Source organism: Amphiprion ocellaris, chromosome 2 (assembly GCF_022539595.1).
Source record: "Amphiprion ocellaris isolate individual 3 ecotype Okinawa chromosome 2, ASM2253959v1, whole genome shotgun sequence".
NCBI lineage: Eukaryota > Metazoa > Chordata > Actinopteri > Pomacentridae > Amphiprion > Amphiprion ocellaris.
Window position 1 is genome coordinate 31,678,284 of NC_072767.1, and position 24,741 is coordinate 31,703,024.

General features: G+C 39.0%; 1 protein-coding gene across 28 annotated transcripts in view; it reads left to right on the forward strand.

Annotated features, from left to right (window-relative positions):
* The window catches only part of ptprfa (protein tyrosine phosphatase receptor type Fa), a 397,399-nt gene that overhangs the window by 331,298 nt on the left and 41,360 nt on the right, over positions 1–24,741 (forward strand). For all 28 annotated transcript variants that reach the window (XM_055015931.1, XM_055015928.1, XM_055015939.1 and 25 more), the window contains 2 exons: positions 5,469–5,632; positions 21,488–21,597. In XM_055015931.1, the coding sequence (XP_054871906.1) occupies positions 5,469–5,632; positions 21,488–21,597 (274 nt within the window). The remainder of the gene's footprint in view (positions 1–5,468; positions 5,633–21,487; positions 21,598–24,741) is intronic.

Sequence of the window (24,741 nt, forward strand, 5' to 3'; positions counted from 1 at the left end):
TGCACATATTCATATGATATTCTGAAAATAGAGCTATATGAACTGGTGATCCCAGCACAAGAACTACTGAGGAATATAATGCAGACAAGTTGGCCTGTTTTAGATTATTTGCCATGTTACATGTTGACTTCAGTTTTCACTCTCAGTTCCAACAAATAACAGCCGTTACAGTGACTGAAGTGACTGCTTCTTTGACATGGTGTCAATCAGTTTGGAGCCAACTCTGAGTAAACATTCAGTAAACATTAAATACATTAGACCTAGTAGTCTCCATAAGGTTGGGCCAGTTCAAAGTTGTGAAAATGATAAACAGGTAGTGTAATAATGGATTCATCCTGGCTGAATTTGATGTAGCATGATAGAAGCACTGGCACCCAACTAAGGAGAATTTGGTTGGCTGAGAGTAACCCACCAATCAGCCAGTCAACCAGAAGACTACAGCTCTGCTTTGTATAGTGCATCACATTTGTATATAGATGTGAAAAATAAAGCGATTCTAAATCGGGTTTCCTGTAAGCAGAAAATACAGTTTCAGCTAGAAGACATAATTATAATGTTAATGGCTTTCCATGGCAGATTAAGGAAGATAAAGTCACCTTAAAATAATTGGTTTGCTATTTGGAAGGATTGTCTGGAAGTAATCATATCCACGCATCCATATATAATAGATTTATGGTACATGTGCTATGGAGTTTGATGTGTTTGGAAGGGTCCAAGACCATGAAGTGTCTAAATGCTTTTGTTTTATTCCAGCCTTCCACAACATGACAGATGTGCTAAGTTCATGTATAATTCATCTGTAGCTCTCTGCTCTAGTATCACAACCTCGACAATGAATCTTAAAGTGAAAATGTGGATGTGAAAAATGAATTGAAGTTAATGCAGCAATTAGGAAACAAAGCTGGTCATGGACTGATGTGAAGTGTCATAACAAGCCCCTTACTTGAGTTGAGTTTTCACCCAGAGGAAGTGCAACTGGAGCTGGAGCTGCTGCAGCCTTGTCCAGCCAGAGCCCTGTCAGGGTAACAGGAATATTTATAGTCTCATTCACCAACACAGTCCAACCTGCTGCACTTGTCTCAGAACATAAAGTGACAAGCAGCACAGTTACTTAAAGTGAATTACCCCTTGCAAATTGATCTATGTAACTTCTATTTAATGTTAATTATGTTGCCAATATCCGACTGCATTTAGCTCTGTACTCCAGCTGCTTAATCACAATTCATTGATGGGAATTAATAGTGTTTTCTTTGAAAGTTAATGATGCAGTGACATTTTTCATATTTACTTATTATGAGATTTTCGTACAAAAAGGAGTAACTCTGAAGGTATTTCGGACAACAGATGCCGTGCTTCTCTGTTGGTGTTGACTGATAGCTAGTTTACTTGAGTGATGCCACATTGCCAACAGAAGTTCTGTATTACAGACTCTGTACTTTTAAAGATGTTGGATTTTACAGGCAGTGGGGATCTAACAAACTAATGTTGTTGACTTACATTAAGGGAATTGGAGCTGTTAGACACATTGAGCCCTACTGCTACCGACTAACAGTCAGGACGTCAGGTTCAGTTCTGACCATTCTTTCAGAGAGGCCAGGATCTTTTTAGTGGCATTGGCAGGTAGTGACAACATAAAATCTTTACTAATTCCTACAGGTAATGACATTTCTGGACCCAGTACACAAACCTAAAATCATAGGTGTTAATGAGAAAAGTCTTAGCAATGAGAGGGAAATCCATGAGAGTGTAGACTGGAGCAGGTGAGTGGTTGGTGTGAGGATCCAGAGGTGCATAGTGCTTGTCTTTGGTGACTCTGAACGTGGCATCTGGCTGTGCAGGTGACTGACTTTATGGAGACCGAGGAGGTTGTACGTGATGCCTGAAACTGTGAGTTGCAGGATGGAACTTGGTTGTGGTGACTGGAACTTCAGACATCAAGAAGTTCAAATTAGACCAAGAGCAAAAGCACTGGAAAGCAAAATTAAAGGCAGTTTTGTCTAATGATTGTAACACAGGAGCAGAACAAGCAATTTGGAAATGTTGTAGCTACATGATCTCAGGTGTGAGTTAAATTCCATTGACATAATCCTCCATTTTACTATTCTAAAGGTGAAATGGTCACAGACATGTTTGTAATTGAGTAAAAACAAGTTTAGTAACAACTTCATGAATTAGGTGTTGTTTTCACATTTTCATTTACAAACTAGTTTGTTTTTCACTTTTTCAACACATCCAAGCAGCAGCAGAGTGACAACTGATGGTACGTGGCAGCAGTGTTTTTGGATGTGAAGGGTTGCACACACTTCCCAGAATAGGAGGCTTGATGGGCATATGGCTGGACAGATGATTGGCAGGTGTTCTTCTTTATTTAAACAGGAAATCAATGCAGGCTACACCCTCCTACAACAAACACTGGCTCCACCTGATTGGACATATGCTTCACTTGTGGGCTTTCTGCTCCTGGATTTCAAATCCGATTAACATGGCAGCTAATTTGGAAACTTTCTCTTATATTAAGAACACAGATTGCTGAAATATGTTTCTTAGAACATCTGAAGTGAGACAAAAGCTGTGCACCTGCTGAATCTGTCTTCATTCTTTATTTTAATTTAATAGTTTGTCAACAGTTTCCAGCCCTAGTTTGCATAAAGTAGCCTCAGCTTTTTGAAAATGAGTGGTCAGCGTGTTGCCCTGCCCCTGGAAATGCAATATGGGGCTACCAGATTGCATTGTACGGCGGCTTGCATAAACAATTCATGGCAAAGGACAGATCTTGTGGACTTTGACACCACGTCTCATAACAAAAACTTTGGTTGTTTGAAACTTGCCACCAACTTCTGGTGCTTCCCATCTCTCTGCCCCTTTATATTTTTCCTGTCACATCTACTCTGTCCCTATAATGACAGCATAAAATTCACCCAAAAAACTAGAAAAATAAGAATATAATTCTGAAAATACCTTCAAATTTACTCATGTCAGTGTATGACCATGAGCTGTCACAGTATAGTGGCCAAATAGTCTGACTCACCAGATGTGGACTGCATATATAAGCCCACCACTAGCCGCACATTTCACACAAATTTCTCCAGCTGTCCACTATCTTCGTGTTACTGTTTTCAAAATCCCCATCACTACAGGGAACAACTTCCAGGGTAGCTATTAACCACAGTGAAAATTTCAAATTTTACAGAGGATTTGAATCGCGCAGTGAGACAGTCTTGCCAGTTTTATTCAGTGAATTAGCTATTTTAATGATAGTTTTCTTCTCCCTGCATGCAAATGTTCCACTAAAAAGGGGACACTGCGGCTGCTTAGTTCGTTTGGCTCCATCCAACACTATCGTGATTGGTTTGAAGAAATGCAAAAACAAGCCAGAGCGTTTTTTTTTTTTTTCTTCAATAGTAGAATGATAATGAGGTGCAGCCAAATTATTCTGGGCTGCAAAATTAGTGGTAAGTAGGAGGTAATTGCTCTAATCAGTCACAGTACTAAAAACTGACAGGTGAAGTAAATAACACTGGTCATCTCCTGCACTGTTGCTGCTGGGACACCTTGTTGCAGACTGAACACACCCCAACATCGGTGCCGGTTCTCCCTGATGACAGCGTCCTCCCCCAGCCGGACAGAGCACACTGCCACGCCTCAAGTACTGCTCAGCATGGATTGAAGAACACAACAGACAATTCAAGGTGTTGACTGAGCCTCCAAATTCCTCAGATCTCAATCCAATCGAGCATCTGTGGAACATCCCACATGTTGGCACAGAGGCATCTCGCAGCCTCCCATAACCCACCAAGAACACAAAGGACCTTGGGGTCAAAAACCACAAAACATCTTCTGAAGTCCAGGCCTTGATGGGTCAGACCTGATTTGGCAGCACAAAGAGGACTTACACAAAGTTATACAAGTGGTTTTAATGTTGTGGCTGATCTGTGTGTATAAATGGAAAATATGCCAGTGCTTGAATCTACACGTCTCTCAATGGGTAATAATTGTTTACTGCTTATCCCCATGCTCTCTGAGACATTCTCCCTGCAGCAGTGAGTTTGTCCTGTGTGGTTTGGAGAGACTGTTTGTGTTCATGTCATCTAACGATGGCAGGGAAACAGGCCGAGCCGACCTGAGGTCTCCACTGTTGTCCAGAAGGCGTAGTGAAGTTGTTGCCATTATTGGATTTGTCCTCAAAGGATGTCGCTGATGCGTATCCTCCACTGTGCCCCTCTCTCCTCCCTGGCCTCCGTGGGGACTCCCACATCCAGCACAGCCAACACAGCAGCTTGCCTCTGTCTCTCTCACCATTGATCCACTGTCCTCCTCTGCTCCCACCCTGTTCCGCTCCTCCTCCTGCTTTCTAAGTACTGTCACAGTTAACCAGATGCATTCACCTGAAGCAACCTGTCAGCACACTGTGTGCACACAGGACTTCAAGCTTCTCCTTACTCCCATATGGAACCCTGCCTGACTGAACACAAGCCCACCAGAGCCCAGATTTACCCTTTGGATCACCTGTCAAGGATTCTTAAAAAAAATATAGCTGCCAAATGCATTTTATCAGAAATAATCAGAAAAACACATAGTTGCATGCGACAGGAAAGCAATTAGCTTATCATTTGATGACCATAATGAGCACAAAGTTCAGGTGATGTACTCCTCTATTGTGAGGTTAGCAAAGAAAAAGGTATTTTATCCATTTTTACCTCAGTGGAGTATACCTGTCAAAGTCTTCTCACTAAACTCAGATTTCATTCCAAAATTCTGCAGTTTGAATGTAACTTTTCCTCTCCGGTGTTCTTCATAGTTGGTCATTATTTCACCCTTTTCTCCACTGCACAGCAGCTTATCATTGACAAGTTGGATTCACTCATGTGTGGCCGAAAAAACACGCAAGTTTTCAATGTGCTGTGAGGGAAATGGTGAGCATCACTTACAACCATACCGCCATATTGTGTGACTGAACTTTTTCAGGTGACAGGAAGCAAATCACCGTCAGCAGGAATTCTGTTGGTTGTTGCTTTGAAACAAGCATGTGGTATAAATATGGTTAGAATCCAGTCTCAACACCTTAGCTGTCTGTCCAGGATACCAAAAGACTCACATTATAGAAATAATCCTCTATCACATTGGTAACACAGCAATCGATGGCCTTCTGCCATGATAGAAACCCAGGAGCACTGATCGAGACAGCAGCCTACATCAGTTATTATCCATCTCCAGATTCTGTGTTCGTGTGTGACTTAATGATAACTGTCTAGTTTTCAGGTTCTCTGCCGTCTCTTGATAATTGATAATTCTCTCAGGGCAGACTGTAAGATCATTGCATTTCAGTGATTAGTATTGATTGTTTGGCCTGGGAGGTCATAAAAACACAACCTCTTGTTGTAAATTACAGTTATATTTACTTTAGTACAGCAACCTGATCTCCTGTGGTTGGGTGAACTGACTCTCTGTCCTCCTCTGATCGCTTGCAGCAGAGGACATTTGCAGCCAGTCCGTTCTCCGAGCCACTTATGGTGAAGCTCAGCGGGGTGATCCGACAGCCTCAGGAGGACCCGGAGATGCTGTGGGTGATGGGTCCAGTGCTGGCTGTCATCCTCATCATCATCATAGTCATTGCTATTTTACTCTTCAAGAGGTGAGTCTGACACACAAAACAGTGCACATTGTCATGAGAGACACCTTCTATTTTTAGAGTGAAGCTTCCATTAGGAGAATTGGATCAGGCTCAGCGAAAATGTGTAATCTGCATTTCATTTGCAGTTCCTCGTAACCACGAACGTACACAACTGTGCTATTTGCATAACTGTCGATATTCCTGAGACCCATCCCTGGGAAGCTGAGGTGATTTGATCAATGCAAACCTTTTCAAGACACAATCACAACAGCAAATGCAATCAACACCTCTGTCAGACCATTAAATAATAAGCAAGCAAACACTTACAAAATTGTGGTAACTCACCTATGAAATACTATATTGATTTACAGATCAATAGCATCCCAATTACAACAGTCTTGTTATATCGACAAAGGTCCAGACAATCCAATCCATTACATATTTAGTCCGAAACACATAAGTACATCCATAAATGTCCTTGGGCCTCTGGTGCATCATTTCAAATTGCCCATACAATCTCCGTCATAACTCCGGTTCATTTGTAAACATTGCTGATATCTGTATTTCAGAATGGCCACTGTAGTCTCCTCATTTAACCCAGTCAGCTCCTCCATGCCATGTCCACCAAGGCTGAACAAATAATTGATCTTAAACCGAAATAGCCGTTTAAAACAATACAGTTAGCAAAAGTTACAATTTAGGACATATATCAATGTTGTAATTCAATTTTATTTAGTACAAGCATATTAAAAGGTTCAGGGGTTGTTTATGCCTATTGATTAGTGCATACTACATGGTTTGATAGATCTGAGCCCAGCTAATTTTTTAATAGCCGCAAATTGTGCATTGTGCAGCACGTCTGACAAAGAGTTTAAACAGTTTGTTCAGTCCTCATGTCCATAGCCTACAATCATAAATGGGAGTTGGTGTTAAAGGGAAGGGACTGCCTCTTTTATTGCCACCAGCAGTGCTGATGGCTGGTGTGCTGTATAGCCAATGAAATTCATTTGGTGTAAGGGCATCTTTACACATGCCATCTGCTGCCAGTTAGCACTGCAACAATTAATCAGTTAGTGAATTATTTATATACCAACTATTTTGACAATCCATTAATCAGTTTGAATTTTACACTTTTTTTCAAGTCTAAATTCTTTTATTCCAGCTTCTTAAATGTGATTTTCTGGTGTCCTTCCTCCTATACGGCAGTAAACTGGGTTGTGAAAAAAACATATTTCCCAACATTCTATAGCCCAAACAACTAATCAGTTTGTTAAGAAAATAATCGACAGATTAAATGACACTGAAAATAATTGTTTGCACTGCAAGTCAGACTTGCAGTGCAAACAAAAGGCATAAGATGTGAGACCACTTGTAATGCTATAATGGCATGGCACTTCATCACCATAGCACTTGTTTTTACTCTCACAAGCACAAGTGAGGGTCTAAATGGTCTCTTCTAGAAACGTTTCAGCATACCCTCAGAAAAACATCTCCAGCCCAACCTATAGGTCTCAGTTGTAGTCATTTGCAGGCATCTGATTGCATAAAACAAAATTCAAACAGAAATAAAAAAAAAAATCATACATCAGAGTATTGAAAATTGTATTATTAAATAGCTCTTACAGGGATTTTTGCCTGCTAGGTAAAAAAACCTTAGAGTGCTACATTTCATGAGACCAAGATCTATGCATGTTCTCCAAATATTTAAGAGCAACTTTCAATTAACTTTGTGTATACTCTACCTTGATTTGGTATATAAGTTAATTTAACAGGAAATGTAAAGGGTTAATCCTTAGAGCTCCAGGCTTTTTTCAGGGTCATTTCACTACTTTTGGTTTTAAGCTCTTATCTTGGTCATTACAGAACAGTCTGTACTATTACTTACCACTGCTCCCATCATCATGATCACATTGATATTTTAAATATTAGCCTTTATATCAAGGGGAAAAAAACATTTTTCATTGTGAAATTGTCGTGTTTTTCAATGTATAACACTTTAAAATGCTCAGTTGACAAATCTTTTCAGAACTGTGGATGGGAGATAGTGGAATACAGTAGGATTTATAAATTAGGAAAAATATTTGTTTGTTGCCCAAGATAAATAAATGTCATAATTTTATTTGTTGAAGTTTCAGCATACTGTAGCCTACAGATGTGGCAAACCAGGCATACATAATAACATGTTATGCTACATAAATATAAACACATCTAGATATAAACATATCAATGCAATGATACAATAACTTTGATTAAATCTGATAGAACTTCAAAATATTTTTTCTTATCTACACCTTTCTGCACAGAAAAGCAACTAGGATTATTGCAAATGTCAAGTCATGCAGTTTATTTTGATAATAAATGATCAAACTAAACACTTTGAGATCAGTTCAATCAAGATGAATATAAACCTCAATTTGGACATAAAGTGCTTCTGTAGGGCTCTAAGGCTTAAACAGATACAAATGAAGTAACTGTGCACCCCACCTCTGAAACCATACTTCCGACATTCGATAAAAGATTAATATCAACCCCTGTATATCAAAATATTTATATCTGGTCCACATTCTAGAAAGCTATCAGCTGTAAAATATTTGTACTCCCCTACTATCTGAAAGAGAGTATACAAATAATCCCTTCTGTGTCATCTGTTACACTAAGAGTTTCAGTGAACCTTGAAGGCAGTGTATGTTCATTGTGTTCCTCCTTATATCGTCCAGCTGAACGACCATTTTAGCACAGTCCAGAGAGAGACCTGGAGCACAACAGATGATAAGAACATTTTACAAGCACCAAGAAATAGTGAGAGTGGAGGTCTTCCTTAATTAGAGATAGACATTTGTCGTGGTGTAGCCGGCCTGAAGGCAGAGGTCCTCCGTGGCATATGGGAGGGAGGCGCTGGGAGTCGCCTCGCAGCCCTGCACTTCAAGGCAAACAGTTGGCTTGTGCTTCCTGCACTTGGGTCAAACATCTGGAGCTACTGGCTGAGCTGAAGAGGGCTTCCATATGGCTGCTGCTCTGCTCAAAAGGCAACACTTGTTCTGTCTTTTTCTCAGCCCTCCTTTGCTCCAGTTCTCTCTCAGTGGGTCTGAATGTTTTCTGGAATAATTGTAATTATTGTTAGGTTGTAATTATTTCAGAGGAAGTTTGACTGTGCCCATGCTACTACTGGCATTATACTCTTAGTTCCACTTCCACAGACAGCTTCTGTTATTTCCCGATGGCTCCTGCTAGCCTTTGTTAGCTATGGAGAGCTGCTATTAGTACCAGTTAACTCCTCTGAGCTCCAGAAAGCTTATATTCGCCACTAATGTCTGTGGTAGCCCCTGATATTTCCAATTAGGTTTTGTTAGACAGTTAGCTCCAGATATCTCTTGTCAACTCTTGGTGGCTCCTACTGGCTCCTGTTAGCTCCAATTGGTGCATATGTGCTTTAGAAAGCCTCTCTTAACCTCCTGATGGCTCTCTAGTTGCTACAGTAAACACTTGTTGACTTATTAGCTTCTGTTTGTTCCAGATAATTTCTTTTACCTCTTGATGGTGTCTGCTAGCTAGTTATACAAAGTTGCCCCTAGCTCCAATAAAGTCCAGTTAGCATCTGTAGGTGCCAAATAGCTCTTGTCTGCTCATAATGGCTCCTGTGAGCACCTATTTTCTCCTGTTAGCTCCTTTAAGCTCGTTATAGTAATTGTTAGCTTATAATAGCTCATGTTTACCTTGAATGGCTTTTGTTAGCTCCTCTTACTTTGGCTTTTGTTATCTCAAATTAATTATCATCCATCCCAACGTATGCATTTATGTGTTACATGTAGTTATAAATTCAAGATATTCCAAATGTCTCTAACAAGTATTAGATACAAATATTATGAGATCAGTAATGTATATTAGTAGTTGTGAACCATCATTCAATAGTAGTAATTGCTGAAAATGTCCTAATGTTTTGCATTTTTTTATTCTTCTGACACTTACACTACTGTCCAGCAGGCTTCTTAACATATAATTCAACAGTACTGTACATTTCTGAGAGTGTTTTTCCTGTCTTCAAGGCAGCCATGCATATCGTGCACCATGGAAATAAGCTTTCAGACCTTGAAACTTCTGTGAGTTGGGTAATCCATCACAGGGAATATACAGTTATGTTTTTATCAAAGTTCATACCAAAGTCTGTTTCCATATACTGCGTGAACGCTGACACAAGACCAAACTTTTTTGAGGGAAAAACAAACCCAGAGGGCACAATAAGTAAGAGCTGATGAGATGGAAAGAAAAACAACTCATTCACTGTATTAAGCTCTCGTAATATATGAAGCTTTGTGGCAAAGCATTTTGGAGTGGCTATTAAATGGAGAGTTATTGAAAGGCTTCATTAGTTGATGACAATCATTAATCTTCCAATAAAGGAGTATTTTTGTAAAAACTTTTACAAACTCAGAAATATGTGTTGCTTTTTTTTTTTTCCAAAGTAGAGCTGTCAGGTCATTCTTAAACTTTACTGCACTGATTTCCCGACACAGAAATCAGCTCTCCAATCCAGTGTTAAGAAGAAGAGGAAGATTTTTTTCAGCTTTATTTAGAAAATGTAATTTATTCAATAGAAGGAAGTGACCAGGATGGACCCACAGTGTGTCCTGTGAAGTATTTTTGCATTTCTGCTGTTCTCTCTGATTACAATGGCACATAATACTCAAAGACTGGTGGAAGAGAGTTGTTTTCGCAAAGAAACATGGAGCAAACACAGAAAGAATATATTCCAACTAGGAAGAAACAATCAGATTTGGCCAGTCTGGCCCAATTGAGGTGGTTAAATGAGTGCTCTGATTGTTCTATTATTCTGATTGTTATTAGAATATTAGAGTCAATGTAAACACAGGTAATAATGGAAGAAAACATCTGCAGTTTCTTTTTGTGAAAAAATATTAAGTTAAAACCAATATGAGTCGTGGACAGTCCGAGTTAGACGAATGAGTCTATGTTTATTTGGCACAAAAGGCCAATGCAGCTAACAATTCATAAATTAGCTCTAGAACTAGCTGTGTGCAATGTCCATGTGTAATAAGGATAAATACAGAGTGTGATTTTGTTTGAGGTGCAGCACGGGTAAAGAAGATAGTTCTTAAAAGACCATAACTTTGCACAATCCCATTTGAGTTGTCTAACTCAGACCACTAAAGACCCACTTAAGCTGGATTTAAAAATGCATTTTCACAGAATAAGGACAGAGGATTTTGTTCTGTCACAGTGGTGTTTTGGCGAGGACGAGATTCCTTCACACTCAGTATGGGCAAGAGGAACATTTTAATACATCATAATATAGCATAGTTGTCAAATGTTTGGACACACCTGTACATTAAAGGTTTTTCTTTAGTTTATAATTTTCTATAAAACTGAAGATGCCAGTGTAAAATAACACGTGAATTTGGGCCTTTTTCTGAACATTACAAAACACTTCTAAAGCCTTGGCATAATTTTGGGGAATTTTCCAAGCTGTAAAATTGTGATATAGTGAATTAAAAGCATATGCTCTGGTGCAGCCCAATAGCTCAGTGGAAAGGTGGCATACCACATGGGCATGAATGCCCTGAGCAGTGAGCACCCAGCTCAAATCACAGTTTCTCAGGCTATTTTCTGCATGTCACTTCCTTGCTCGTTCTTTCCATATTGCCTATCTTTGTCCCTGTTAAACTGAAATTAAAAAAACGTCCCTAAAAGTAACAATCTGTCAGTAAACAATAGTTGTAAAACTTTAAATTACTTGCATTCCAAATGTAGATGTCCTGACTGCCTTGTCAAGACTGTAGTTTACTGACATTGGACCTCTCTCGTGGCTTTAAGAAGTTTTAATGACTTCAACATGAGCGTATTGAAACTAACTGTTGGTGTAAGACACTGAAACTATCTTGTTTTTCAACTCAGCATAGACTTTTCTGTGTTTAACCAAGACAATCGTTCCTCTCTCTGGTTTCTGGGTCTCTGGGGAAAGTATAATCAAGCTGCTATGTGTAAGGTGCTGTGTGTTTTAAAGGTAATGGGTACATGAAGAGTAACTATATCTGCTTTTGTGAGTTAGTAAAGCAGATGCCTTTTTCAGATATGTCGCACTTTAATCTGTGCAACACAGTATCAAAACAGAATTCAGCTGTCAGTATTCTTCTTCAGCTTCAGTGATGCAGAAACTGATTATATATCATATCTGGCAGTCATTCAGGATTTATAGAAGTGCGATTGCATAACTTTAACTCTCAACTCTCTAGACTCTAATATTACGGCATAGAAGTAGACAGCTATGTTGATTAAAACATACGATGACACTTAATGGACCTCCAATTGGGTTTTAGCAGCAGCTCAAAGACAGACAAAACTGCATAATTAAACTCTAAATGAATATAAAGAGGACAACCTAATAGAATAACAAAAACAACTAAATTAACAACAAATTTAAGGGAATAAAAAAATAAATAAATTGGCAACAACCATATGAATGTGCTGCAAAGTGGCAGAATAAATTGAAAAAGTAGCTAAATAAAAAAAATAAATAATTCTTCATGCCAATTCAATTTAACTTTGATTTTTCTTTACGATTTACTGCATTATAACCGTGTCAAACTGCACAGAAGACATTTCTGAGCGCTCTCTACTTCTAGCCGTGGTCGTGCTGTTTCCATAGAGATGCATGATTTCATAGTGCAGTGAAAAATTAGCAATGGTGAAAATATAGATCCTTGGGGTGCCTCGGTGTTGCCCGGCAGCACATCTGACAAACTGCCTTACAGCTGGACGAACCGCAGATGGAAAGCTAGAAATGAATATGTAAGATTTTGTCTTTACTATGAGAAGTGCCTTGGGAAGACGTACTGTATGTTGTGAATTAGCACTATAAAATAAAATTGAATTGAATATGGGGCTGCCCAGTGGCTCGGTGGTTGAAGACCTCCGGTTCACGTCCTGGCCCGGGTCTAAGATCTTCCTGCATGGAATTTGCATGTTCTCCCTGTGCATGCGTGGGTATTCTCCAGGTACTCTGGCTTCCTCCCACAATCCAAATATATGTAGAGGTTAACTGGTAATCTTAAATTGTCTGTAGGTGTGAATGTGAGTATGATTGTTTGTCTGTATACGTAGCCCTGCGATAGACTGGTGACCTGTCCAGGTCAGATCCAGATCTGTCCCTGCTTTCGCCCTAAGTCAGCTGGGATAGGCTCCAGCTCCCCCGCGACCGTAATGAGGATAAAGCAGTGTATAGACAATAGATGGATGGATGAATTGAATATGGACTGGACAGGGGTGAGCTGTAGGTTCACTAGAACGTTGCCAGTGGACAGAAATGGGCTCCACTTTATATTTAAGTTCTTTTTAGAATATGTGGCGGGGGCATGTGCACAAAGCAGGAAATCATGGGGTGGTCTCAAAAGAGAGCAACAACCTACTTCTGCCCCTGGACGTGTTGTGGCCCTAATAGCAGCCTCCACTCTCTGTTCATGCCACATTTTAATATCAGCAGGGTTGATGGATGTGAGCAGATGATGTGTCCGCTGACTTTCAGTTTTTCTTACTGACCATATAAGTAATTTACCTGGTAACGATCGAGTGTGAGACCAGCTTTCGGCTCAGGTGAGAGTAACAATTGCAAGTTTATTCCAGGTCACTGCATTTCTCTTTAAAAGTGTATTAATAACACTGTCTCCTGTTATTTGATGATGAGAAGTGCACCACAGTGCAAGATGTGTGTTAGAGAAGCGTGATCAAATAAAGAGCAGCATAGTTAGTTGTAAGTAAGGTGCTGTAATGAGCTCTGTCAGGTGCACTTCTCGTTCACTGCAACACTGTGTGGTATTCGTGCTGCTGACAACTTGTAAATTAATCCTTTCTTTCTCTGCTCCCTGGTTCACTGTCTTCCTGTTTTCTGTGGACACAGCAAACAAGAAAGGTTAGTGCTTCTGTCTGTTCTTACACATCAACCATCCTCCCATCCATCCGCCGACCCCCGGCCTGCCTTCCCCCGTATTCTATAAAGCTTTTTGGGTCAGACGTGTTGTCTGACAGCGATGATGTGAGGTGACAGATACTTGTTTCTGTAACACTTTCAAAATCACTCCTCCCTGCCAGCTGCTCTGCGCTGTCTTGTAGGCTCACAGTATTGTTTTCAGACACATCAGCTTCAACTGATGGAAGCGTGTGTGTCGGTATGTGTGCGCAGCCACGTTTTAGCATGTCTGTTTCTCTATGTGTGTTTTTTTCTGTTGTACAGCTTTGAGTGCTGAGTTCTGAATCCTGCTGATCTTCCCCCCCAACAATAATCCTCCCTCAGTGCTTGCTTCACCTCTCAACCTCTCATACACCTGCAGCTTCGACTGCAAAACAAATGGCAGACCTGAAAAATCCAATCCTGGTATCACCTGCAGGCAACAACTGACAGCACAACAACCTTTTCACTGCCCTGTTTGTGTTACCTGGCTGACCTGCATATTACATATTGAATGCTCTCATCACTAATACATACAGAATCAGTCACCTGCATTTTTGTTTCTTGTTTACTTTGCAAGGTGGAGTGATGAAAGGTTGGAAGATTTAGACAACTCCATTTAAAGCCCCAAGTAATTCATTAAGTGAATAAGACATTTTAATTATCACTACATTCTTTTTTTAACATATTTACTTACAATGTCATGTCCAGAATTTTTTTATACCCTTCCTCAGAAATCAGTGGCAACAAATTTATTTGCCACCACAACAAGCACACATTTCTTACAGTTTCTAGCCAACTTTTTGCACATCTCCATTGGGATTTTGTTCTGCTCCTCTTTTGCGATGATCTGCAGGTTTTTGAGGTTGGAAGGCTTCCTTGCCATGACTCTGGCCTTCAGTTTTCTCCTCAGAGTGTCAGTAGGATTCAGGTCTGACCTTTGGCTGGGCCGCTCAAAAACACTGGTATTGTTTTCTGTTAACCATTTCTTGACCACTGTATGTTTCGGATCACCGTCTTGTTGGAAGGTCGAATGCTGCCCAAGGCCAAGTTTTTCTGCAAACTACATGATGTTTTCCGACAGAATCTTAATGTAGTCCTCTTCCCTCAGAAAAGTCAGTCACTTTACTACAAAGTCGTCTGGCCCATCGGCTAAAAACACTCCCAAATCTTCGCATTCTCACCAGACAGTGGGGATGGTATTCTTGGGGTTGAATTCTTCGTCTTTTTCACCAAACCAAAGCTATACCCAAACAACTCCATTTTTATCTAATCAGACTCAGAATTGATGACAAAAAGCTTTCTTCTTCTGTCCAGGTGAGCTTTCAGAAAGGCTAGATGAGCTTTTGTGCAACTCTGAGTCCTCTTTCTTCTGTGTCCATGGAAACCAGCCTTGTTCAGTGACTGCTGGAGTGTCTGTCTTGAGATCAAGAGTCGGCTTTAAGACTGTGATTCATTAGGATGGTTTGGTGGTGATCCATTCTTGACGTTTTGGGGGCACTTTTGGCTTTGTACCACATCCTTTGAGATTCTTCACAGCATGGAACCTTTTGATGATGCATTGCACTGTGGCCACTGACACTTGGGAATACTTGAGTATGTCTTATAGCCTTTCCTCATTTTGTGAGCAGCCAAAATGTGCAATTTTCTCACACTGATAGACAATACTAGCAATCTCACTTAGGTCTTTGGATTCAGGAATAACTTGCAATTAGCTAGTCACTTATTAAAGATCTACATCAATTGTTCCCGTTCTATTGTGTATTAGAACACTCTTGAGCATAGTGGAATTGACAAGGACAATTTTGAATTGGTTAGAAGTTGCATTTTCTGAAAAATCTGCAACAATGTCCAGAAATACGACAATTTAGGTGATTTTTTTTTTTTTTTTTTTTTTTTTTTTTTTGCATTATTTAGAAATAGCAAAAATTCTACATTGGCATTTACAGCACAATGTCTTAGGTCTTTTATCATGTGTTTGTGTAATTTTCAGCCAGAAGAAACCTATTGGTCAAATAAGAACTCATAAAGCCAACAGTGGCATGGGTATGAATAATATTGGGTGTAACTAACCGGGTGTAAGTATTATATGCATAATATATAATATATAAAGCCAAAATCTGAAGCATGTCTTCTGTATACTCACGTCTTTAAGTCTATTAATGAGGGTGGCAGTTTGTTGTCACTAAAATTAGCACAAAAAATTGATTTCACAAAAATAATTGAAAGGAGTAGTCTTGGGAGCTTCATATTCTCCTTTCTATGTATTATGTGTCTCTGTTAAGTACAGAAACAGTCAGCCTGGGTCTGTCCACAGTTCAACTCCTCCAAAGCTCACTAATTAACAGGTTGTATCTCTTCTGTTTATCTCTACACAAACCGAAATAGAGTGCAACAGTTTCTGGTTTAACTTAGTGCTATGTGCTGGAAATCGTTTTAAACAAAGACAGAGATTAATATTCATCTTCACATCTCACAAAAAAAAAGAATGAATAAACTGTTCAAGTCCAGCGGTGCAAACCACATCGTAGACACAATTAACTCTAAATAATTTACAGACCTGATGTGTTCCAATATGAGTAAACAGGCACAATGCTGTTTGCTGCAGTAGTCAGTGTAGGAAAGTTCACACTCATACTTCACTAAGAACATGCTTGTGGGGGTTCAGACCCTAAAATTCTTAACTATTTCACAGATTGCTGTAAAACTATGTTGGTGTGCTTTTAACTACACTAATTATTCAGGTCAGTAAGTCAAGAACAATCTAATATTGTTATTCAATATCAAATTTTCCGTTAATAAACACCATGTCCCATAAACCCTAGAAACCCTCGAACCCTGAACAGCTATAGATGTTTTTAGACGGGCAATTTCAATTAGAAAGTGAAAAATAACTTGCGAAGCAGCTGAGATTTATGGATAGGGATAAAGACGCATTGACTTAAGTGCCCCCATTGTAAGTTGTTTTAATTTGCCACGAGACCTGTAGTTTTTTTCTGTGCTCACAAAGTAAACCTAACTTATACCCCAGGAGCAGGAATTGCTCAGTTAGATACTCCACTGAGCTGCTCACACGGAGGCTGTAGCCCAGAGGTGATGTCATGACTTCTACTCTGGATGTAATAAAGCTGGTGAACAAGCTTTATTACATTCTGGTCCAGGTACCAGGAACTTAAGGTAGAAGAAGCCCAAAATGAACACTGTACTTGTTTGTGGCATAGCATTATATCCAGCCACCATTCGCCTCCTCTCTCTGTCTTGGCTGCTTCACCAGCTGCTCAGCTGGTTTGTTTTCACACAGTCATATGAGTAAAATGTTTAATAAGCCCAAATTTGAACTCTCCACTTTAAATTCTGCTGTGGAAACACTCAAGAAGCCTCTAGACATTAAACAGGAATGGCAGTGTGCTCCAACATACTGTGAAATTCATTGTTTTCCATGACTTACACTGATTTCACTCTAGCTGAGAGGTCTCTCAACAGGGGTGATAAAAGGCCTTCTGTTATACAGGAGCTACGCCATCAGTACTTCAGCATCAGTGATGCAGCAGATATAGTATCGGGTCTGCTGTAGTGTATAATCACTGTTTATAGCATATGATCAAGTGAAAACTTAATTTAAAAAAGCTTGTAAATACATGTGATATGATGGTTACACATAGTAGAAATGGTCTACATTGTTTAATTGCACCTGAAATATTTAATGCCAACAATTTAAAAACAGTTGTTGTCCCATGAGGAATTATTGAATGTTTGGTCAGCTGATCTCATGCTTCCATGCTTTCCAAAAATACTTTTAAATATTAAGCATCTTTTGGCATAAATCATTTTATTCTAACACCAGTGCGGATTCAGCAAAACTCACTCTGCACATGAGCTGGCACACATGATGAATACTTCTATAAAGTATAAAAATATATGTATATAGTTTAAGCATATTTACATATTTTGGGGTTAATCAAACACTTTCCATTCATTACACATTTTTCTCAATGATTTCATTAGAGTCTGCAGACAGAAGGCACTCTAATGGCACTAATGATATCACTAGCTGAAAGTATTTATTGTTAAATTGATGGACATATACTGTTGCTGTTACTTTAAGCTTTATTCTGTTGCAGTCAAATGTTTCCTCATATGCAGGCACTTCAAAAAGTGCCTTTAAATTTTGCATTAATTATTATTTTTAAATTAGTTTTAAACTTATAAAATTTGCATTTTTCCAATCAAATTTACATTGAAGAACTGATTATGACAAAGTAGCAGCATGTTTTTAAAAAGTTTGTAAATTTATTAAAAAATCAAAACCTGAAATGTCTCATTTACAAAAATAATCAGACTTTGTTCTGTGATGCCAGACTGTTGTCAGCTGCATCCTGATTGCTTTAATCATTCTTGAGATGTGTCTAGAACTCAACTGAGCTCCACCTGTGGCAAGGCTGGGCAGAGTTTACTAAGGCTCACATCTGTGTATATAGGACTGCACAATTTGCACTGCATGCCAGGACAAAAAACAAAACCCTGAAGTGAAATAACCCTGAACGCAGAGTGATAAAACCGTGATGAGGCATGGATTGGGATAACGCTTTGTAAAGCTCTGAGTATTTCCAGGACCACAGTGGCCTCAATAAATGGAAGAAGTTTGGAACTTCCAGGATTGAGCAATGAGGCAATAAGGCCCTCAATCAGGGAGGAGGCCAGGAACCCAACAGATACTCTAACAGAGCTTCAGGAGTCCTCTGCAGAAATGGAGCACCTGCTGGAAGAACAACTATCTCAGCAGCTCTCCATCAGTCAGGTCTTCATGGCAGAGCAGCTGCATGAAGTCATTCTGAATGAAAGACACATGGCAATCTGTTTGGAACTTGCCAAACTGCATGTAGAGGAATATGATACTCTGATCTAATGGCATGCAAACTACATTTTGTCAATCAGAGGTGTATGTAGAAGGTCTGCTGCAGAAAGCAGACTTACAAGACTAGGGCAAATGCCAATTTTAACTCTGTTAATGCTATAAATTGTGCATAAGGTGAAGAGGTCTGAGTTATTTTTGAAGCAGCTGTACTTCAACACAAGTGTGACTCATAAATTCAGTATTTGAAAATACTGACAATGTTGACCTACACAACCAGTCAAAAGTTTGGCCACGCCTTCTCATTTAATGTTTTTTCTTTAATTTCATGACTGTTTACATTGTAGATTCTCACTGAAGACATCAAAACTATGAAAGAACACATGAAATTATGTAGTAAACAAAAAAGTGTGAAATAAGTCAAAACATGTTTCATATTTTAGATTCTTCAAAATAGCCACCTTTTGCTTTGATTACTGCTTTGCACACTCTTGGCATTCTCTCAATGAGCTTCATGAGGTAGTCATCTGAAATGGTTTTCACTTCACAGGTGTGCCTTGTCAAGGTTAATTTGTGGAATTTCTTGCCTTCTTAATAAGGTTGGGACCATCAGTTGTGTTGTGCAGAAGACTGCTTGAATCAGGCCTTCATGGTCAAATAGCTGCTAAGAAACCACTACTAAGGAAAAGCAACAAGCAGAGGAGATTTATTTGGGCCATGAAAAACAGGTAATGGACATTAGACCAGTGGAAATCTGTGCTTTGGTCTGATGAGTCAAAATTTGAGATCTTTGGTTCCAGCTGCCATGTCAGTTTTATTCAAAACTGAAGGCACCCTGAACCAGCATGACTACCACAGCATCCTGCAGTGACATGCCATTCCCATCCAGTTTGCGTTTAGTTGGACCATCATTTTATTTTTCAACAGGACAATGACCCCAAACACACCTCCAGGCTGTGTAAGGACTATTTGACCAAGAAGGAGAGTGATGGAGAGCTGCATCAGATGACCTGGCCTCCACAGTCACCTGACCTAAACCCAATAGAGATGGTTTGGGATGAGATTTACTGCCGAGTGAAGGCAAAAGGGCCAACAAGTGCTCAGCATCTCTGGGAACTCCTTCAAGACTGTTGGAAAACCATTTCAGATGACTACCTCATGAAACTCATGGAGAGAATGCCAAGAGTGTGCAAAGTAGTGATCAAAGCAAAGGGTGGCTATTTCAAATAATCTAAACTATAAAACATGTTTTGACTTATTTCACACTTTTTTGTTCACTACATAATTCCATATGTGTTTATTCATAATTTTGATGCTATCAGTGAGAATCTACAATGTAAATAGTAATGAAAATAAAACAAAAACATTAAATGAGAAGGTGTATCCAAGCTTTTGACTGGTAGTGGACATTATGATGAAAACACAATAAAGGCAAGAAACCAAGAAAGATGTTCTTTATTTCAGTCACTACAATCTCTATTGTAGTATTGATTGCTACCTCCTGTGGCTGAAAGCTATCCTGCTGCAGTAGTACTGAATAAAACATCTTGCTGTCACTGAACAGCACTGGAGTTGGAGAGCAAGGAAACGGTTACCCATTTTATATTTTTCATGGTCTGTGTTTACTATATGGACGGAGTGAAATTGGTCCATAACTTGATTCTACACTAATTTAAAGATACATTGCTTTAAACTCAGAATAATCCAGGTCACTTGTGTTTGTATTACAAGCATGAACAAACTGTTATCAGCCAAAGTTCAGTCCTCAGACGTTTAGCGACACTCGCTTTTCACCTCAGGTGGTTTTCATTCTGCGAGCAAGAGAGATGCAAGGAGAGGATATTAAGCCAAAGGAAATGTATTCACCAAACAAGACACCCTCACTCCCCTCAGCATCACTTGAAGGAGATGCCAGTTAATCATGCATGATGTATAGCACTTGAACGTTACAATGCCTGATGGCTCCGGTAATGATCCTGTCATGTCAAAAAGCACTTTTAGCTCAGTTTTTTTTTTCTTTTCAATGAAACGTACAAAGTTGCAATTGGTCTTGTTAGTCACAATAACGTTGATTTCAGCCCCTGCCATATGCAGTTTTTGGCAAAGTCTTGGTATCCCTGTGGAACCAGTTTTCCTGCATTGAACTCCACCTCCAAACTGACCCTCAAACTGTCTTTATGGAAAAGAGCTGTTCGTGACTGTCACAGTGAAACTATCTAACTTATGGTTTCTGCATCTGTGTGCGCATGGACAACTCAAAGCACTTCCAAAGTTTTGCCTCAACTGCTTTAATTCCAGTGGTTTCAATGACAAATTGTAATGGTGTGAAGGACTAAGAATCTCCTTGTACATTCTCTCCTCTTGCAAGAAATGAGTTTTAGGTGCAATGTTTTTCCTGGCACTTGCAGAGTAGGTGTATTTGTAGTGCAGGCAGTGCGATCGGTCACAGATGTTGGGATGCACGTGAACATCCTCATAGGGGATCGTCATCCACCCAAATATGGGTTTGTGAGAATGGAATTCATGTCACACATACCCATGTAGACATAGAAAGCATGAAAAGGTTGACTTGGCTTTCACTGTGTGTAGCCGTCCTGGATCGAGGTTGTGTTGTTACATGCTGTCCTACTATACATCAGGAACAGATGACAGAACCTTTCAGTCACCTGATGAACTCCTAAGTGAGGAACTTTATTATTTCTTCTTTATAGGACAGCTTGTTCTGCCAGGTTCTGTTCCTCTGTTTCTCTGTTTAACCATCAGCCATTGTTATATTGTACTTTCTCCTTAAATCTGCAAGGGAAATCTCAAAATAAAAATGCAGGTGCAACAGTTAACACAAGTAAAGCTGTCGATTGGAGGAGAATTTTTCCCCATTACAAGATACTGTAATCATGTTTTGTGACTATGAGAGATCTGCACTTGTTGCAGATTATCACCTGCTGTTTGTCCCAGTCTGGACTGATAATGTGATTTTCATTATTTTCCATTTTGTGTCCAAAAAAAATGTAATTTGAAAACTTTTACCTGTTCTAATTTGGTGGTGCCTTATCTTTTTTTCTGCCAGAAAACGAACATCTCCAGCCAAGGACGAGCACATGGCGGGGGTGAAAGACTCCCTGCTGGCCCACTCCTCAGACCCTGTGGAGATGAGGAGACTCAACTATCAGACTCAAGGCATGGACACACACACACCCACACACACACTGCCTCCAACACTCCGACTCATATTTATTCATACAGATCTTTACATGCAAATATGCAGTCAAAAATGCAAGTCAACTCTTACTGAGGTTGATCTCTCTGTTGTATCCTGAATGTGCAGCTTTTGTCTCTTACAATTCTGGAAGCTATCTGCTTAGGCGTCTATCCCATATTTTAAAATGTATTCTAAAATATTGCAATTCAACTGCAGAGAGAAGGTTTAATTTCCATTAGAAATCTCGTTTCTTGCTGTCCAGTATCAGGTAGTTCAGGTTTTTTATATCAACACTGGTTCACCCTAATCCATAGATCACCCAATGGGCCCAGATACGTATTTGAAACATGCTCCTGTTGTGTTACAGCAAGTGTCCCTGGTTGTGCAAGTAAAAGTCCCATTCACTAAAGACAGTGACTCACATTTGGAGCTCTTGTACAGCTTGAACTCTCACAGTTTAATTATCTTCATAATCATCTTTAAACGTGACACACAGCTGGAAAATACATAGGTTTGTCGTGCAATTTAGAATTTAGGTTTTTTTGCTTCCATACCATGTCTTCTGTTGGACAAGTGGAAAAACGTCCAAAATACACTTTTTTTGTACAACTTGTCTTAAATGTGTATGCAAATAAATGCATATTTAAAGAGTTAATATCTCAAATAACTGTCTTAATGTGAGTTATCAGCTGGAGAAATGTCATGGTAATATCTATTGCTGCATAGAATTTGTATATAATTTGTTGAAAATTATTCACCTCTACTTAATAAGTGCAATACAAAATATCTGGTTCTGTTAGAACATCTAAGGTTCAAACATGTATACATTAACTACAACTCCCAAAGTCCATTTCAGTAAGACACATCTGTTCCCATTGCTGAGAATAAAACTCTGCATAAGCTTATACATCAGAAGATTCAACAAGGGACCCTGTGTTTCTATGCTCAGTAACAATGAGGATGTTGTTTGTAAAAAAAAAAAAAAAAAAATATATATATATATATATATATATATATATATATATATATATATATATATATATATATATATATATATATATATATATATATATATATATATATATATATATATATGATAATACAGAACTAGGAGAAGCTTCCAAAGTGTAGTCTATCATGTTTTGTTTTGTTCCTTCCACTAATATGCAAGCAAATGTGCCTTGTACTAAATTCACCATGCAAACTATTAGAGCTCAGGTAATTTCAGACCCCCTCCTTGAGCTTTTTATTTGGCCTTTAAGATTTGCTCAAATTTTAAATGCCAGCTTTCATTTGAGAATTTACTGAGACCACCCACTGCTACACATTTGGTTTTAAATTATAATAGTGCCAAGAAAAATTGCGTTCTTTCTCGTAGTCACATTTCATTTAGTTTCAGCTCTAAACACACTAAATAATAGGAGCATCTATTCAGCATACACACATTCTGGTGCTTGGCAGGTGTAGAAGTCATTTAAAAGAATCTTAAAACATTTTAAGCTGAACAAAACTAAGAAAAATGATCAAATTTTAGGCTGCAGTTATGGTCCGATGTCTTCTTGACCTGTCCATTCACCCTGAACTCCCGCAGGTGATTTCTTGGACCAATAACATCATCTGATTTCCTTTTTTGCCCTCATCATAGTTCCCTCTTGAAATAAACCCTGAAACCTGTCTTGTTTTTTTATATATGCCAATAACTTTATTTCTCTGCCTGTTTCCTCGTGTCCCCATTCACTCTCCTGTCTGACTGCTTCACTTATTGTTACTTTTTCATCTGTTCTACACCTTCCACCGACTTGTCTTATCTCCGTCTCCCACCTGTCTTTCAGTGGGAGGTTTTAAGCTCAAAGCGTGTCGTTTTTTTTTGTCCGTGTTCTTCTCACTTGAGATGGGTGGCATTTACCTGTGGTAGCAGTAGGAGGGATTTTGGCAGATGTTGTTTACACCAACAGAAATTCATCAGCTCCTCTGACTGCCAACCTTTGCACATTGGGTGGCCTGAGAGTTATTCATAACAAAGCACAAAAAGCTGACAGATAATATCAGCAAAGCTACGCACCTAAGTGAATATTTCCATGTTATACGTCTTCATTCTATAATGAAGGGAAATTGTAGACTCCACAATATTTATTTTTTAGTTGTGGTTTGTACCAAGCAACTACTGATTGGTTGCTTATGTTAATTAAGGAGAATTTGCAGCTATTTGTCAAACGATTCTCAAAGACAACACCCACCCAGCTTCAACCTGTTCACCCTTTATCTGTCTTGCCCACTGCTGTTCCCCCAGACTTGTTCTTTCTTCAGGCTGTGAGATTACTGAATACATCCTCCACACTTCACCACAAAAAGAATTTAAATTTTATTAATTGATTATTTGTTCCATAAATAAGTTGTCTTTTTAGACTAGTTTGAAAGGACTGCATTGCTGTACTTTTGTTATACAATATTGTGTTGCGTAATAACAATTGAACTGAATCTTGAATTTTGAAAAAATAATAGACCAGGATACACTGATAAGTTTCAGTGTAAGGTGATGTATGAAAGGCAGCATTACCATCGTTGTAGAGATCGGGAAGGTTGACAAAGAGTTGGCCTTGTGTTTTGATCCTGTATCAGGTGTGTTCAGGTATGCAGAGTGTGTTCGAGGACCCTGCCTTACATTGACGTCCAGGATCTTTGAATTTTGAAACAGTCTTTGACCTCTGAATCCCAAAAATTTACCAGCAAGTTTGAAAAGTGTACAGCATTTATTAGAACAAGAAAATGTAAAAACAGAAAAAAGATACATTCAGCATAGTGAAATATTTTTCTGGAGTAGATGTACAGAGTCATGTGAAAAACTCCTAGTTTGTAGAGGCTGTAAAAAAGAAGTAGTTAAATATCTATGAGATGTGGAGCCATCAATTATTTTTATGTGAGTAACACCCATGGGCACTTGAAAAAATGTTGTACATGTTGATTGCAGTATATTTCTAGTAGGAATCAAAGAATTCATCTTTCTTTAACTATGATTTAATGCATCCTGTCTCTGATCTACAACACAAAAGACATTTCTGAGTTGTTCTTATTTCATGGACTTGCTGTTTCCATAGAGATGCCGGATTTTATATTGCAGTGAA